The sequence below is a fragment of the Sebastes umbrosus genome, chromosome 3 (assembly GCF_015220745.1).
Source record: "Sebastes umbrosus isolate fSebUmb1 chromosome 3, fSebUmb1.pri, whole genome shotgun sequence".
NCBI classification, from domain to species: domain Eukaryota; kingdom Metazoa; phylum Chordata; class Actinopteri; order Perciformes; family Sebastidae; genus Sebastes; species Sebastes umbrosus.
The window spans coordinates 14,896,798-14,912,065 of record NC_051271.1 but is presented as its reverse complement, the minus strand read 5'-3'; the positions used below and the strand labels follow the sequence as shown (position 1 = coordinate 14,912,065).

Genomic DNA, 15,268 nt, shown 5'->3' with positions numbered 1-15,268 from the left:
TCCATTTATGCCAATAGAGCCCCCTAAATGTTACACACTGGTCCTTTAACACAATCAATACTCTGCATTTCCCCTTTGAGAGCAACACATTCAGATGCATCACACAAGGACACCGTGTACCTTCATTTGCTTCTGTATCCTGTTTGATTAAGGCTTTTTGCACAGTTTTCATTAGTTGCGATAATAATTAGCATAAAGTCTAAAATACGGAGTCTGGAATAAATAACCCTGAAGAGAATGTTTAAGAGTTGAGAAAAAATCATTTGCCGTGAAAACTTTAGCTGTGCATTAGGAAGCGAGGTTTTGAGCTACATACTTGTAATTACCATTGAAGTGTGCATTTAGCCAAAGGCTTTGAGAACCATTCTTCATTTTGTGCAAAATATGTAATTAATTCCTTAAATAGTCAATCATAGTTCAATACATTTTGATTTCACATTCATTTTTTTTTTTTTTACTTTGGGTTTTGGCCAATATCAAAGGGTACCTATTCAGTCAGTGAATTATATGATTTTCCTCGGAAAATAACTAGTTATTTATTAGTTAGTTATTAACAAAATATATACAGGAGGAGAATATTAAATACATTTCTCATATACTATCTCCTAAACAATCACAATGGCATGCTGTAAGCAAAACATAGTATACCCATAACAGAAATAAGCCTATTGTGTTTCTGGCGTATTAAATAATAACGCCCGTCCACAAAGAGGGCAGGTACAACAGCCTGAATGCATTTTAAACACATAAGGCTTTGTGTGAACAACACTTCTGTAACATCTTATGAACCAGCTTGGTGATTCATTGAGCATAGTTCGATCGGCTAAGCAATATCATATGAAGCTTTAATGCATTATGCATTAATCACAGTTAATGGATCCAGTGCTTTATTGTTCCTATTGGCCAGACTGCACCTATGAGATGCTATACTTAATGTTTATAAAGGCAATACAATGCTTTATAATGAGGTTTTCTGAGTTACTATAAAACATACAAAATCTTCTTTTTAAAGAAGCCTGAAATATATAATACCAATACTGACATGATCTCATATGCAAAGCCTGAGAAGATGTTTGGAACACTGTAAAGGTTTCTTGGCTTCGATATTGTGTTGTTTATTCAGTCACCCTTCTTTCTAATTTGTTCACCTTTTGTTCTTTGACAGAGTTGTATAAAAGATAAATCCTCAAGTTTAGCCTCAATGTGCATCGCCTACATCACCCAGTCACAAGAGCACAAGTGGCCACAAAGTCGCCATAGTTGTTAGGATACATCCTGCAGAGCAGCAGACACCTTAAGTCACCTTGACAGCAGACTTCTTGTGGACGCAGAGAAAGCAAATGTATGGCACGCCGATGAAGGCCCACTTCTCGTTGGGCCAGAACATGATGACGGGTCCTCGCTCCGGGGCCTCGGTCGCCACGTCAAAGTAGGCGAAGCAAACACAGCCCAGGTAGGAAGCCAGGCAAATGAGGATGTGCCTGTAAGAGCAAGATGAGTTTGAATGAACCAAGCTGCCTGAGAACTGGCTCACTAAATAATATATCCAAGAAGTCTACAGTGCTTTATCAGGTCTCTTTTGTCTGCAATTTGAGTCTTTAAGGGGAGACACTGCAGGTGAATAGGGTAAAAAATGTAACTAATGGATATCGCCATGAAACTTCCCCAGTTGATTAGTTACATTAAGACAATTGTTTTTTGTATTTCAAGATTTCTGAAATTGTATGTTTAAATATGAAAATGAGGCTTTATCTTGTCAAATATGTGCAAATTTGCATACAGTACATTTCTGAACATTGGATAAAGCCAGGTTCAAAATTATTGTTTCATTTTGTTGACATATTAGAGTCAAAGGTTTTTACAGAGGGGATTTCTTTTCATCACTCCATAAATCAGAAAATACTGTCAACAGCCATAGAAAAAAAAATCAATTTTCGCCATGTTATATAAATTTATATCAAGATATGAATGATTTCTGAACAAACCCCTCTGTAAAAACCTTCAGAATATAGATAGGAATGAAACTGGAAAGTTTGGTGCTACTGAAGTGGAGATTTCTGGCTCAGAGTCTGAGAAGAAACTAATTTTGAGAAAACGGCATTCAAAGATGTGTATTGTAAAGTTTCATACATTTTGAAGCCACGATAGGTGAATATGGTAAACATGTTTAACTAATAGATATCACCATGAAACTTCTCCAGTTGATTAAGTACATTACGTACATAGTTTTTGTATTACAAGTTTTCTGAAATGTTATGTTTAAATATGCAAATGGGGCCTTGTCTAATGCAAACTTTTGGTGAATTTAGGAGAAATCTACAGATGCAAATAGACAAAGTAGAAGACGCGTTAAAAGACAAAATAGCCCGAAATCTAAAAATTGACCAATGCATGAAAAACTATGTTTTTGCCTGTAGTGTCTCCCCAAACTCCTTTTCATGTCGTGCAGTAAGATTATTTTTATTTGTTTTCAATGCAAATCTCCCTGTTTCTGGTATTTTGATGAAAATTTATTTAAATACATTTAATTTCCTGTTTTATTTGTCTTAATTCTAGTGCAGCAATCTCCCTTATTCTCTCATTTTCAAGAGCCAGACCCTAATTTCTTGAAATAAGTTGAAATTTACAAAAATAAGATTTTTAAGACTTAATTAAAGACAGAAATGACTTGATAAGATGGGGATTTTTGTAGTCTAACAGCATACGTCTTAATAATAATCATTTCACTTTTTGTGTCTCAAGTGTATAACCTTAATAAAAGTCCAAACAATAAAATTCTTGTGAGTTGTCTTTGAGCTTACCAAGCGCAGTGCAAGTAGGGAAAGTTGACAGATGACCACATCTCACAGAATATCCTGTCACTGATCCAGCAGAGCAGAGCCAGCGCCCACCAGATCCCCGAGACCAGACCCAACTTGAACACACGTGGATTTTCACACCTGCGATGACCAAACAGAGCACAGAGAAATGTGTACAACTGTGAAAACACACCCAAATTCACACAAACACAAAGTTGTGACAGATAGGCTTATGTTGCGATGACGTGAACGCTTTTCGCATCGTGTCGAGTTGAACTTTGGTGAACTTTCAGGCGAATATCGCCTCGGGTGCATGTATGACCGTGCCTTGAGGGAGAGGAAGAGACAGGACTGGTTCTACGCGTGGGTGCAAAAGCGTGCATTGCACCCTCAGTTGAAATTTGAATAATAAATGCCAAGGTGGTAGGTCTTTTAGGTGCATAGACTGTGTGGACAGTGACTAAATATTATTACTTTTTAAAGGAGTAATAAGTAAAGTGTAACTTATTACACTTCCTGACTAACTTGCCCAACACTGCAAACAGCGTATAGAAACATAAACCACAGGATGTCCTCCACCAATAGTATCAGCTGATACAAATTGGAGATAAATGTTTTTGAAGTACATACAATTTAGTTGAAATAAAACTATAATTTAATATTTAAAATTTTAGTTGGAGTGGGAATTAAATATATAAATATTCTTTCTAGCCTGAGGCATGTTAATCCTCACAGAGGGCAGGCATTCATGGTCAAACAGGGTGTGGATGGGCTCTTTCAGAGTCTTGGCTTCAGTTCTGGTGGTGAACTAATCCCCTCGGCTGGTTCTGAGGTTCTGTAATGATTCGACTGTCTGTGTTGTCCACTCTAGCTGGCTACATCTGAGATGTCCATACCAGGATGTTAAATTGTAGGTTAGCACATTTATTTTTAGTGAAGGGGATTATCTTCTCTTTCTTTTGGGGAGCTGACAGAACTGTGATCCAAGTATTCTGGTCTCTGCATAAATATCTCCAAGTGGACACACCACTGACCTACAGAGACATGTGCTAATCCAGAGTGCTGCTGATAAAACTATTCTTAGTGTCCTCCTTAGACACCCTAGTTAAAGCCCCGCTGCTGCTGCTGCTGCTGCTGCTGCTGCTGCTGCTGCTGGCGGAGGCAAACACTGCCAAAACAAAGACAGCTAGGGCAAGGAAGGCTGACTGTTGATGATGCAACTGTTTAGTCACTGGGACACAGTTTGTCACCTTCCCTTAAGACTGAGCGCTTGATGAAGTCGTCATACACTTTAACAAGCCTTAAGTTTGAGATGCTATTGTTTCAAGGAGAAAGGAATGTTGGGACGACACAAACAGTTTCCAGAAAGCACAAACAGCATGCATCACTCAGCTGCAGAGGCCATGGAAAATTTAAGTGGTAGTTTAAAGTGGAGGAGAAGCCATGACGTCTCTGTGTCAACGGAAAGAGAAGTAAAGACATTTTGCCTTTCTAAAGCTCGCTTATGGAACTTTTTATGACTGGCTCGCTGTACATTATCCCTGACTTATTACACGGCTTTGTTGAATACTGGATTCTGATTGGTCAATCACAGCGTTCTACAGTCTGTTATTTCTTTATAGCAGACCGTTGCTATGTATAACAGACCGTTGCTATGGGCGCAGTTCTGATGTCAGACTCTGGAGGACCGTTTTTGTGTCAAAGTATTGATTTCTTAAGTAAGTAGCCGTGTAATAAGCAAGATAATGTACAGCTAGCGGGTCATTGTTGTGAAATGAACCCTTTTAGGGGGATGCAAGACCCCTCCGCTTCGCGTCAGGATCCACCTGTTGGGGTTTATTTCACAACAATGACCGGCTCGCTGTACATTATCCCTTATACCCTTATACCTGTCTGCTGTTTGGCAGTGGACAGGTAGCATGCAGTGGGTTTATCACATGGATGTATAAAGAGAACTGGATACAGTGTTGGAGGTGGGCTCCCGTTCATTCCTATGAGAGTTGCTCAGTGGCGAAAACTGTCACTATGTTACATAATTGGGCCAGAAAGAAATTGTGTCACGGCTCCTCATCAGCAACCGGATGTACTAAAATAGATGGCCAATGATACGACTTCCCAGAGGGAAATAGGCCATTAAATTGTCATCAAACTTCTATTTTACTTCGAAGTGTTTTGATCGATTATATTCACATGGGAGCCGGACAGTACTAAGCCAGCTATGGGCTCAGTAACTGCCTTTACATACATACATACAGTACAACTGCCATACAGTAAGCCCACACCCCTTCCTGCTAACAGACACTGAAAAAAACGTGTGTCTATCTGCTCCAACAGAAGCATGTAAGATAAGACACATGACATGAAACCAGGATTTCTCCTTGGAGACGTGAGCATCAGCGAGTGTGATGGGGCGTTTGAGTGTTGGAGGCAAAGATAAGTGAAGGAAAGGCCAGTCTGTCTGTCTGGGGTGGAGCACTGCTGAGAGGCTTCGCTCACTCAAGGGAAAAGAGAGGAAGAGGCTCCATAGGATCAGTGAGGCGAAGGTCTGGAGGTCTTCCTGCATTGGTATTAATGATATGATGATGATGGCTTAGCTAGCATATTAGATGTCAATAATCTTAGACAACATGTAATAATATATATTTTGATCTTCAAAATGAGTCAAAACATGTTTTTTTGTACAAAATAAGTTCTATTTGCAAATATGTTTGAATATGTTGATCAGACTTCTTTTTAGTGATTTCAAAGATATCAGAAATTAACTTGATGGGAAACAATGTTGTAATTAAAGATAGTAATGATGGCCAAAACTATGAAAATAAGAAGCCAGTTGTAATGTGAAAAAATTTGAAAATTTCCTTTTTAAAATCTGGGCAGATAAAGTTCATGGTATTTCAATATAGTGCAATGCCTGTTCGGAAGGGTGTGCCCTTCTGGAACGGGCCGATTGCTTGGCTCCCAGAGGTGCTGCTTGCAGCGTTGTCAAGAACCGCGGTATGGCTGCCTGTACCCAGTGTGAAGTGTGAAGTTGATTGGGTGAACGGTTCTTGATAAGTGAAGGGCGGTCATACATACATAGACAGACAGACAGAGATTCCTTCTTTTATAGTTAGATGATGCTGCTACTGCGCCACCTATTGGCCAAATGGCACCGAATTTGTCACAGTCACTCAAACATCATATCTGAACATGTCCACCAAATATGATCACAATAGCACAAAGCGTTCAGGAGATATGACATTTTTTGTAATATAAGCCCTGTCCAAAGCATTGGAGTAAAGTTTGGGGGCCAGCTATAGCAAAACTGAATAAAACATAAAAAACCTGAAAAAAAACAAAACGTTTTTTTTAGCTTGGTCCAGAGCTGTTCTGTACCAAATTTGGTGTTGATTGCTCAAAATTTGTAGGAGTAGCAGCAAAAAAAAATTGAATTTGAAAACAATTCAAAATGGTGGTAAATCAATATAGACCCAAATGGACGTGGCTTATATAGATAGATTCGTCTGGACTCACAAAATCCAGGGAAAAAAAGAATTTGGTTTCTCTTTTTATTTTAACCACCCTGAGATCGCTGCCAATCCTGACCGACTCTGGTTTTAGAGCTAGAGCGAAGCTACTGGTATCATATGAAACTAAAAACCATGTTTTCTTAGCTTGTCGGGAAGGAGACTAAATAACTCTCCAAACTTACGCTAAACTTTGCCGAGGAAAAACTGCCATGGACATTTTCACAGGGGTCCCTTGACCTCTGACCTCAACATATGTGAATGAAAATGAGTTCTATCTGTTGTTTCAATTAAAAATAATACAGTCAATGGATCCACCCATTATCTTTGCAATGTGAAAATGAACTTCGCTCTCACATGCGCACAAACTCATCCTTCAGACAAAATCACTTTTGTTTGTTTTGTATGATATCTGTCCCTTAAGAATAACACTGCTATTATAGCACAAATATGACTTCTGGTATTATTGCTTCAACACTAATAGAATATTTGCAATGGATGTCCTATATATGGGACACGTTGTTCTTGTTCTAACTGGAAGTGACTGGAATAGAGGTCACCAGCTGTACTGTAAAAAAGGCAAACAACAACAAAATAGTTGTTTCTGAGGGCAAAGGTCAATCAGGCCGGGGCCCACAGGAACTATCTCCCACTTAGCAGAACAAAAACAAGCGGCCTCCGTAGATGACTGGCACTCGCAGTAATGTGAGGAATAACTAACAGGTTGAACAATGGATGACTTCAGGTTACAAGACCGACGGTGGTGAGTAAGGGATGTGGGAAACGGAAACAACAGAGCAGCTACACGTTGCTGTTACGGAGGGAAGCAATACACACACACAAACACACACACAAAAAAGGGCATGAGTCGCTTGTTGTGTGTTTTTAGGAACATTCTTTCACATCATAAGGTCCTATAATTAACTTGGAACAGACAACATGTCAGACAGTACAGAAGGCTAAAGGTGATATGTTAATGTACTGTAGACTGCAGAAACTACATCTTTAACTATTTAACATTACAGCAGCTGATTTCACTGACTAGACAACTTTGAACCACTGACATGCTCATTGATATCTGCTGCTGTATTAAAGTTCAAACTTAGCCTAGATATAACACACGTGTTTACTAGGTGGAGATTTACTTAGTGACTGAAATGCCATGGTACTAGTGCTGCCCTCTCTTAGTCGATTAGTTGACTAATCGGTCATTTTGGTCTTAGTCGACTAAGATTTCTTTAGTTGATTAGTCTTTTTTTATGCTTTTTCATGTAAATGACTTATTAACAAGAAACTTATGAGCACATCTCTGGTAAAACACCAGATTTAAAGTGGTGCTTAAGTGTGTTTTTTCTGTGGAGAAACTCAGATTCACAGATCTGTCATTTGAATCAACTAATCGAATAGTCGACAAAATTGTATGAGTGTTAGTCGAATAACACAGTCCTACATGATACATTATATGATGGTCCTGGATCAGGGCTGCATGTTCACCTGCAGTTCCTTAAAAAAACACTTTCACTAACCTTTTAAGCTCAGTAATAAGCAGCACGGTGCAGGGGATGCCCAGAGTCATCAGTGACAAAGAGTTGACGACAGGTTTAACAAAGGCCAGCCCAGTGGTGATCCCCGACAAGATGCCGATGACCACTTTGAACCTTGACCTGAATTTGAAAAGCAAAACAAGTCAGAACAACAGAAATTGCAGCAATTTTGCACTCTAAGAACAGTATTGTGAAATGTCTGACAGCTCTTTGCTGAAAGCACAATAACACAATAACACTCAGACAATAAACAAGAATCACTCAGCAACAAGGGGGTCATTTTTAACCACCAGCCTGAAGTGAAAGAGCAGCCATGACAGCTCTGTGACAATGGAAAGAGAAGTAAAGACATGTGATGCAGTTTCTACTGGTGTCAGCTATCTCAGACAGGCCTATTATTAAACGGGGAGTCACAGCAGTGGGCACACATCATGTGACACAACATTGAGCTCCACTAATACTGTATGTCTACCTGAAATACGAGATAAAAGTGCCCTCTGCCTGGTTGTGAAATTGATTTAATGTGACGTGGTTTGTAAAATATGAATGTAACACAACCACTACTGCATCAGACACCTCCAGCTGTGTGTAGGCAAAGTTACACTAGTCAACATACCGGTCCCTCCTGAACATCCTGGGTAGGTATCTCTTGGGAAACCACATGGCGATGGCACACATAAGCACCCATAAGATGGCCAACTCATCCAGCATCTGGCCGAGGAAGCTGAGAGTGGCGTGAAAATATGTTGATCCGATTCCTGAAAGAAGGAGACACAGAAACACACAAATGTTTGTCATCTGAAGTTAGTCAGTGTGTTAACGAGGCTGGTTTATTGAGAGCGTGTCTCTTTATAAAACCTTTGATGTGTTCAGTGTTGGATTTCATTATGTCCATTTGAAAAGAAAGGAAAGTCAAAGAGATATATCAGTTAATCTGTGCTGGTACTCTTGTCTGTTTCTCCAAACTGGGTCAACCGTCATCTACTGCAGGTATTACACCTACTATAAATAAGTACCTCATACAACCCCACTTCAAAACACCCGGACTATCCCTTTAAAGAAACATTATAGTGACATTAAATGTTTTAGGCAGACAAGTGACTGGCTTCAGGGATGTCAGGGACAGGACTGTACACTGGAATAAACATGTTAATCACAAATAGTAACTTGAAAACCGGTGTTAATGTTACTGGGAGTTTTGAAATGTTGTGGAAGGATGGATCAGTCAGTGCCCCCTCGTTATCACGGTCCAACAGACCTTCTATTATCAGAAGAATCTGTTCTCATAACAAGAGATTCCTACAGTTCAACAAACTTCTTATCCAAAAGGGACTGCTGCTCTCAGCCAGACATTACTAATCATGTCAACCTGTCAGTGAACTCGTACATCATGGGCAGTCAAAACAAAACGTCTACTGAGACCGCCTCAACTTTCTCATGGAAATAAGAGTTGAAGCAATTATTTGATTAATGGATTAGTCGATCTACAGAAAATGAATCAGGAACTATTTCATTAATTGAACTGGAAATCGAATCAAATTAATTGTGTGTAGGATTCGGCGGCATCTAGTGGTGTGACTGCAGATTGCAACCAACTGAGTACCCCTTTGCTCACTCCTCCTTTTCCAAGACTGCAGTAACATTTGTGCAAAACCGTGGTAACGCCGTTCGCCTCGCTCAGAGGCCATCCATACCATTATAACACTACTTTAGGAGCAACAGAAGTCAGACAGTAGCTGGCGGTACCCCGGTTTTGCACTCTGCGGCTCACGCTACCACAGTTTAACAAGCGTGTGGGAGAACTACAGTGGTTTTCAGGTTAACGTAAAAACGTGAAAGGCTCTCTCTAGTGTTTGGTTTGTCCGTTCTGGGCTTCTGTAGAAACACGGAGGACTCCATGAAGGGGACCCACTCCCTATGTCGATATGAAGGGCTCATTCTAAGATAAGAAAAACACAACAATTCTTAGTTTCAGGTGATTATACACTAATTAAGGGACACACTAACTAATTGATCCTAGAAATGTTACACACTGCTCCTTTAATTGTAATCAACTTCTCAAATGTAAATATTAGCTGGTTTCTTCCGTCTTCTATGATGGTAAACTAAATATTTTTTTTAGACTGTTAGTTGGACAAAACGAGACATTTTAAGATGTCACATGGGACTGGATTTGGAAATTGTGACCATCATTTTCCCCTTTTTCTGACATTTTATAGACCAAATAATTAATCAAGAAAAGAAAAAATCTGCAGATTAACCAATAATTAAATTAGTCCAACACTGTATATGCACTGGTAGCAGGCAATGCAGTCATCCTAAACTATATGTACGACACATCTGAAGCCGAAACCAAATAAAAGCAGCTGAACGTTGCTTTGAAGCTAGAACCTATAGGGTTGTTTTTCTGCTCAGAGGTCAAAGGTCGTTCCAGCTACAGAGACGGTGGTAGACATATGAAACCATGTAACCCCTCTCGTCAGCTGTGTGAGTTTTAACAGCCTCCAGATTCCTAATAATGGATGCAGTCAGAGCTAAAGGCCACATATATACAGTAAGCATTTGTGGTACGGAAGAAGAAATGTATGAATGGAAAAAAAGGAGGCTGCATTTATTGAGATCACTGGTTTGGAAGGCAGGTGTTGACACGGGAGATGAATACAAAGTTACACAGTCCAGCATGAGAATACATGACCCATAGTTCAAGGTCAGCTACTCAGTTATCATCCCGTAAGGTCACCTCTCAGGAACATTGGGAGGCCTGTCAGGTTATCTTTGCTGACAGTGCAACCAGAGTGTTTTTGTAACAGCTGCAAGGCAAGAGAACAGTGCACTGTAATCTCTTTCAGACTGTGCTGTTGTTTACATACAGTAGCACCATTTACAACTGAAATACTGTGTCCAATCAAATGAAATCTTGGCAATAGGCTTATTCATCCCACCAATGAATAAGCCTAGTCATAATATAGTGTTTTTCTAAGGAGGGTGAAATAAATTCAGGACAACCTAAAGCTATAAATGAGGACAGCGACAGCTGAGGAAACCTACTTCCTAACGGTGCTGTTGTAGCAGTTTAAGAATGTGGGCCCCTACATACAACTCATACATGCTGTACAACGTGTAACTCGTGTACTTTGTGTATGTACTCACTCATTGTTTGTGCATTCTAGGGCTGCAATTACGGAATAATTTCACTATCTATTAATTTGCAGATCATTTTCTCAATAAATTGTACACTCTTTGGTTTATATTGTAAGAGAAAATACTTTAAAAATGCCTTTCACAACATCCAGAGCCCAAGTTCACACATTTTAATTGCTTGTTTTGTCTGACTAACAGTCCAAAAAAATCCCAAATATTCAGTTTATGAAAGCTGCAGTGGGTAGGATTGGAGCAAATATATTAATAAGTTATTTTTATAAAACCGTCACTATATTCTGACAGTGGTGCGTGAGACAGGTAATCTGAAAAACACCATGTGTCTCTGTGTCCTCCGGTGCGCCTAATAGCATCTACAAGATTTCACAGACTGGAGGAAAACAACCAATCAGAGCCGAGCTGGAGCCTGCTGTCTCTGAGCAGCTGTCACTCACTTGCAAGCTCCGATCAAATGGTCAAACTAGGCAGCGCTGTTTAAATATGAATCAATATTCTGTTACTGTAATGCCTATTTCTTGCCTCAAATGTTTTCAGAAACATCTTGTAATGTACTGTTTAGCTGTAAAATTAGAAAGTTTGCGACCCGGCAGTTGAGAACAGCTGAGAAAATATCAAGCACCGCCCACCAGGCGGAGCACAGCCAATAGGAACGCTCTCTCTCTCTGAAACGACCTGTGATTGGTCAAAGTCTTCCATCACGGGCTAGATTTTCTAAAGCCTGAAAACAGAGCCATGAGGAGGTGCAGAAGTCTAGTTTTCTCTCAGAACACTTGAATTACAATATGCTGAAAGGTTATTATGGAATTTTTGCCCAATGATGCCAAAAACATTTTGCTTACTGCAGGTTTAATCTGTCTATTATTCACATTAATTGTTTAGTCAATAAAATGTCAAAAAAGAGGGAAAAATTACCAAATGTCCAACTAACAGTACACATCCCCAAAAATATTCACAGGAAATTATGAAATCCAGCAAATATTCACATTTGAGAAGCTGTAACCAGTGACTTTTGGCATAAAAAAAATGACTTAAATAATAAATTGTCAAAATTGTTATTTTTCTGGCAGCTAATTTTTTCAGCAGCAGTGTATTTTCTTTTAAAAGATTATTACAGACCACACTCTAATAATCTTTGTATAAATCAAGCACTTCATACAGCAGATATAAAGCATGTTTATATATTACATCAACTGACATAAACTCGGAAAAGAAAGTTTGGAAATTTGTGTTTGGTGGATTATTTCTCTGTTGTTACAATGCTAATTGGCATTGTATTTTACATGGTTGGAAAGCCTGTTTATTTACCTTCACAATGATGTCCAACTTGTAAGGATCATGCATTTGTGGGATGAGCAGCACAGCTGATTATGTGGGTAGCGCCCAAGAAAAATTTGCCAAAATGCTCTGCCAATGGTAAACAGTGGATTGGATGATTGAACTCTCTTTCAGTAACAAGGAACAAACAAGACATATTGGCAATTTTACACTTTATTCATTTAATACACCATCAGGAGCCTCAGTAGCGGGTGGAGGATACTGGTTGAGGAATGTCTTGTTTGTTCCTTGTTACTGATAGAGAGTTCAATCATCCAATCCACCATACAACTCAAAACAAGAGTCAATACCAACAGGTGAACACACTGTTTACCATTGGCTGAGCATTTTGGCAAATGTTTCTTGGGCGCTACCCACATAATCAGCTGTGCTGCTCATCCCACAAATGCATGATCCTTACAAGTTGGACATCACTGTAAAGGTAAATAAACAGGCTTTCCAACGATGTCAAATACAATGCCAGTTAGCATTGTAACAACAGAGAAATAATCGACCAAACACAAGTTTCCAAACTTTTTTTCCCCAGTTTATATTACATCAACTGACATATATAAAAACACATGCCGGACACTTTACAAAATGTTTAGATAATGTATATTAGATGTGCAGTACGCTTTGTTAGCTGATGGTAATTGAAGGTGAAATTAAGATGATGAAGGTTTCCCACAAAGCAGAAAAGAAACATGAAAGGTTAAAAGGTCATCATCACACAGTCATTAATGGTCAGCCAGCCAACTACTTACCAACCACCACTAGTAGACTCCATATGAGGTAAATCCCACTGTTGAAATGTGTTGCATATTGGCGGAACAAGCACATTAATATGGGCGGCAAAACAAAAAACAAAATGTTGCTGATCTGAAATGATAAACAAAAAAAAGGGGAAAAAAGCTATGAGCAAAAAAATATATAATATATCACAGTTGAACTGATCGATGCAGCTCAATGACGTCATGCTTGTCAGAAGTTGATCAGTGCACCTTTAACAAAGTTAAAACAGCCAGTGGAAAATAAGAAAAAACCTGATGCTAACTGTAAACAACATGAAGATAAATGAAAGTTACAGCTAGCTATGGAGAATAATAGTAAAAACTATAAGAAAGCAGTGCATATAGAAAGTAAAAATAGGCAGAAAAGCTGCAGTTTAGTTATCTAACTGTGACTGTACACATACAGCTGTGTTATGCAAAAAACACAAGATAGTACACTTCGTTAGCTAACGCTGGACAAACCGACCGTGTTGTAAAACTCAGCGATGCTGGGGTAAATTAGGTAATTGCCTTCACACCAGTCCACATCGGAGCTGCCAGCCTGCAACTGGTCCCAAAAAATGAGCTTAACGTTACTCATGTCTGGACTAGTCCCGTCCTGATGGACAGCAGACAACACTCAGAGAAAAAACAACCACTCTTTGAGGAAAACGTCCCTATCTCTCGGCTCGTTGTTCACACGTTAGATGTTAACGTTTTGAGACACCGACACGACAATGTGATAAGCTACAAAAGACGTCGCTGTGCTGCATTTTAAAGCCGCTGTCTGTCCTTCCACAAAGCCTCCTCCTGCTCGTCGTGACGCTCAGAGTCAGTAACTGTGTGTCTGTGTTGCATTGACAGCTGCTCGGTCTGCAGCCGAAGAGTGTTCAAGCGCGGCGAGAGGATTCACTCCGCTCTACTTCCTTCTTCTTCGGTGTATCGTGACCACAGCGGCCTTCTTTTTCTTCTTCTTCTTTGGTGTTTATTGGCGGTTGGCCAACCAGTTTATGTGGAGCAGTACATTGGCAGAAAAAAAAAAAAAAAAAAAAATTAAATTAAATTAAATTACAATTAAAATTAAAAAAACATAAATAAATAAAAAAAAATTAAATTAAATTAAATTGAATTGAATTAAATTAAATTAAATTAAATTAAATTAAATTAAATTAAATTAAATTAAATTAAATTAAATTAAATTAAATTAAAATTAAAAAAACATAAAAATTAAAAGAAAATTAAATTAAATTAAATTAAATTGAATTACATTAAATTAAATTAAATTAAATTAATTTGAATTTAATTACATTAAATTAAATTAAAACTAAAAAAACATAAAAATAAAAATAAAATAAATTAAATTAAATTAAATTGAATTGAATTGAATTACATTAAATTAAATTAAATTAAATTAATTAATATTTTATTTTATTTTATAAAATAAAATAAAAATAAAAATAAAATAAAAAATATTATTATTATTATTATTATTAATACCAATAATAATAATAATAATAACTAACTAAAATAAAATAATAATACTACTAATAATAATTAAATTCTATTAAATTATTATTATTGTTGTTTTTTGATAATTTGACTCGGTAGCAGTTAAGTTAGTTATATAAGTTATATAAAGTAACTTGGTACACTTACTTAGGTACAATGGTGGAAGAAGTATTCAGATCTTTTAAAAGCAACAGTGTAAAAAAAAAAGAGTACTGCATTCAAAATGTTACTTAAGATTCAAGATTCAAGATTCAAGCCCTTTATTGTCATTGTGTAGTTCAATGAAATCCGATTGTGACAATCCCATAGGTGCGAATGAAAAGATAATAAAATAAAAAAGAGATAGTGCAATATAAATATAAAAAATATAAAAGATAATACAATATAAAATATAAAAATACAATATGTATATGATGAGGTGACAGTTTTGCCAGATTACAGTTTTGTCAGATTATTGCACAAAGTGTCCGTCAGATAATTATATAATTATTGCACAGAGTGATCAGCATATGTTATTGCACATATCAGTAACAGTAGATTTACAGTATTCACATTGCACAAAAGTGACACAAAATTGACCAACGTGTTATTGCACATGTCCGTAACAGTAGATTTACATTGCACGTGTTCAACTCAGACAGAGGAGATGTCAGAGTTCAGGAGGTTTA

At 37.9% G+C, this 15,268-nt stretch overlaps 1 protein-coding gene across 1 annotated transcript; it reads right to left on the bottom strand.

Moving 5' to 3' along the window:
• Positions 1 to 364: 364 nt before the first annotated feature.
• Positions 365 to 13,998, bottom strand: acer2 (alkaline ceramidase 2). Its single transcript, XM_037765475.1, has 6 exons — positions 13,579 to 13,998; positions 13,086 to 13,200; positions 8,465 to 8,606; positions 7,831 to 7,968; positions 2,802 to 2,939; positions 365 to 1,481 (listed from the first exon to the last, which is right to left on the bottom strand). The coding sequence occupies exons 1-6, from the start codon at positions 13,690 to 13,692 to the stop codon at positions 1,295 to 1,297; spliced, it is 834 nt and encodes a 277-aa protein (XP_037621403.1). The 5' UTR covers positions 13,693 to 13,998; the 3' UTR covers positions 365 to 1,294.
• Between the last annotated feature and the right edge of the window lie 1,270 nt (positions 13,999 to 15,268).

What these genes read in the sequence shown, in the direction of transcription:
- acer2 (XM_037765475.1), bottom strand. Translation starts at nt 13,692, where the DNA reads ATGAGTAACGTTAAGCTCATTTTTTGGGACCAGTTGCAGGCTGGCAGC. An exon ending in TCGCTGAGTTTTACAACACG is followed by an intron (nt 13,201 to 13,578) that starts GTCGGTTTGTCC and finishes TTATCATTTCAG; the next exon opens with ATCAGCAACATTTTGTTTTT. An exon ending in CCCTACTTGCACTGCGCTTG is followed by an intron (nt 1,482 to 2,801) that starts GTAAGCTCAAAG and finishes TTGCTCTTACAG; the next exon opens with GCACATCCTCATTTGCCTGG.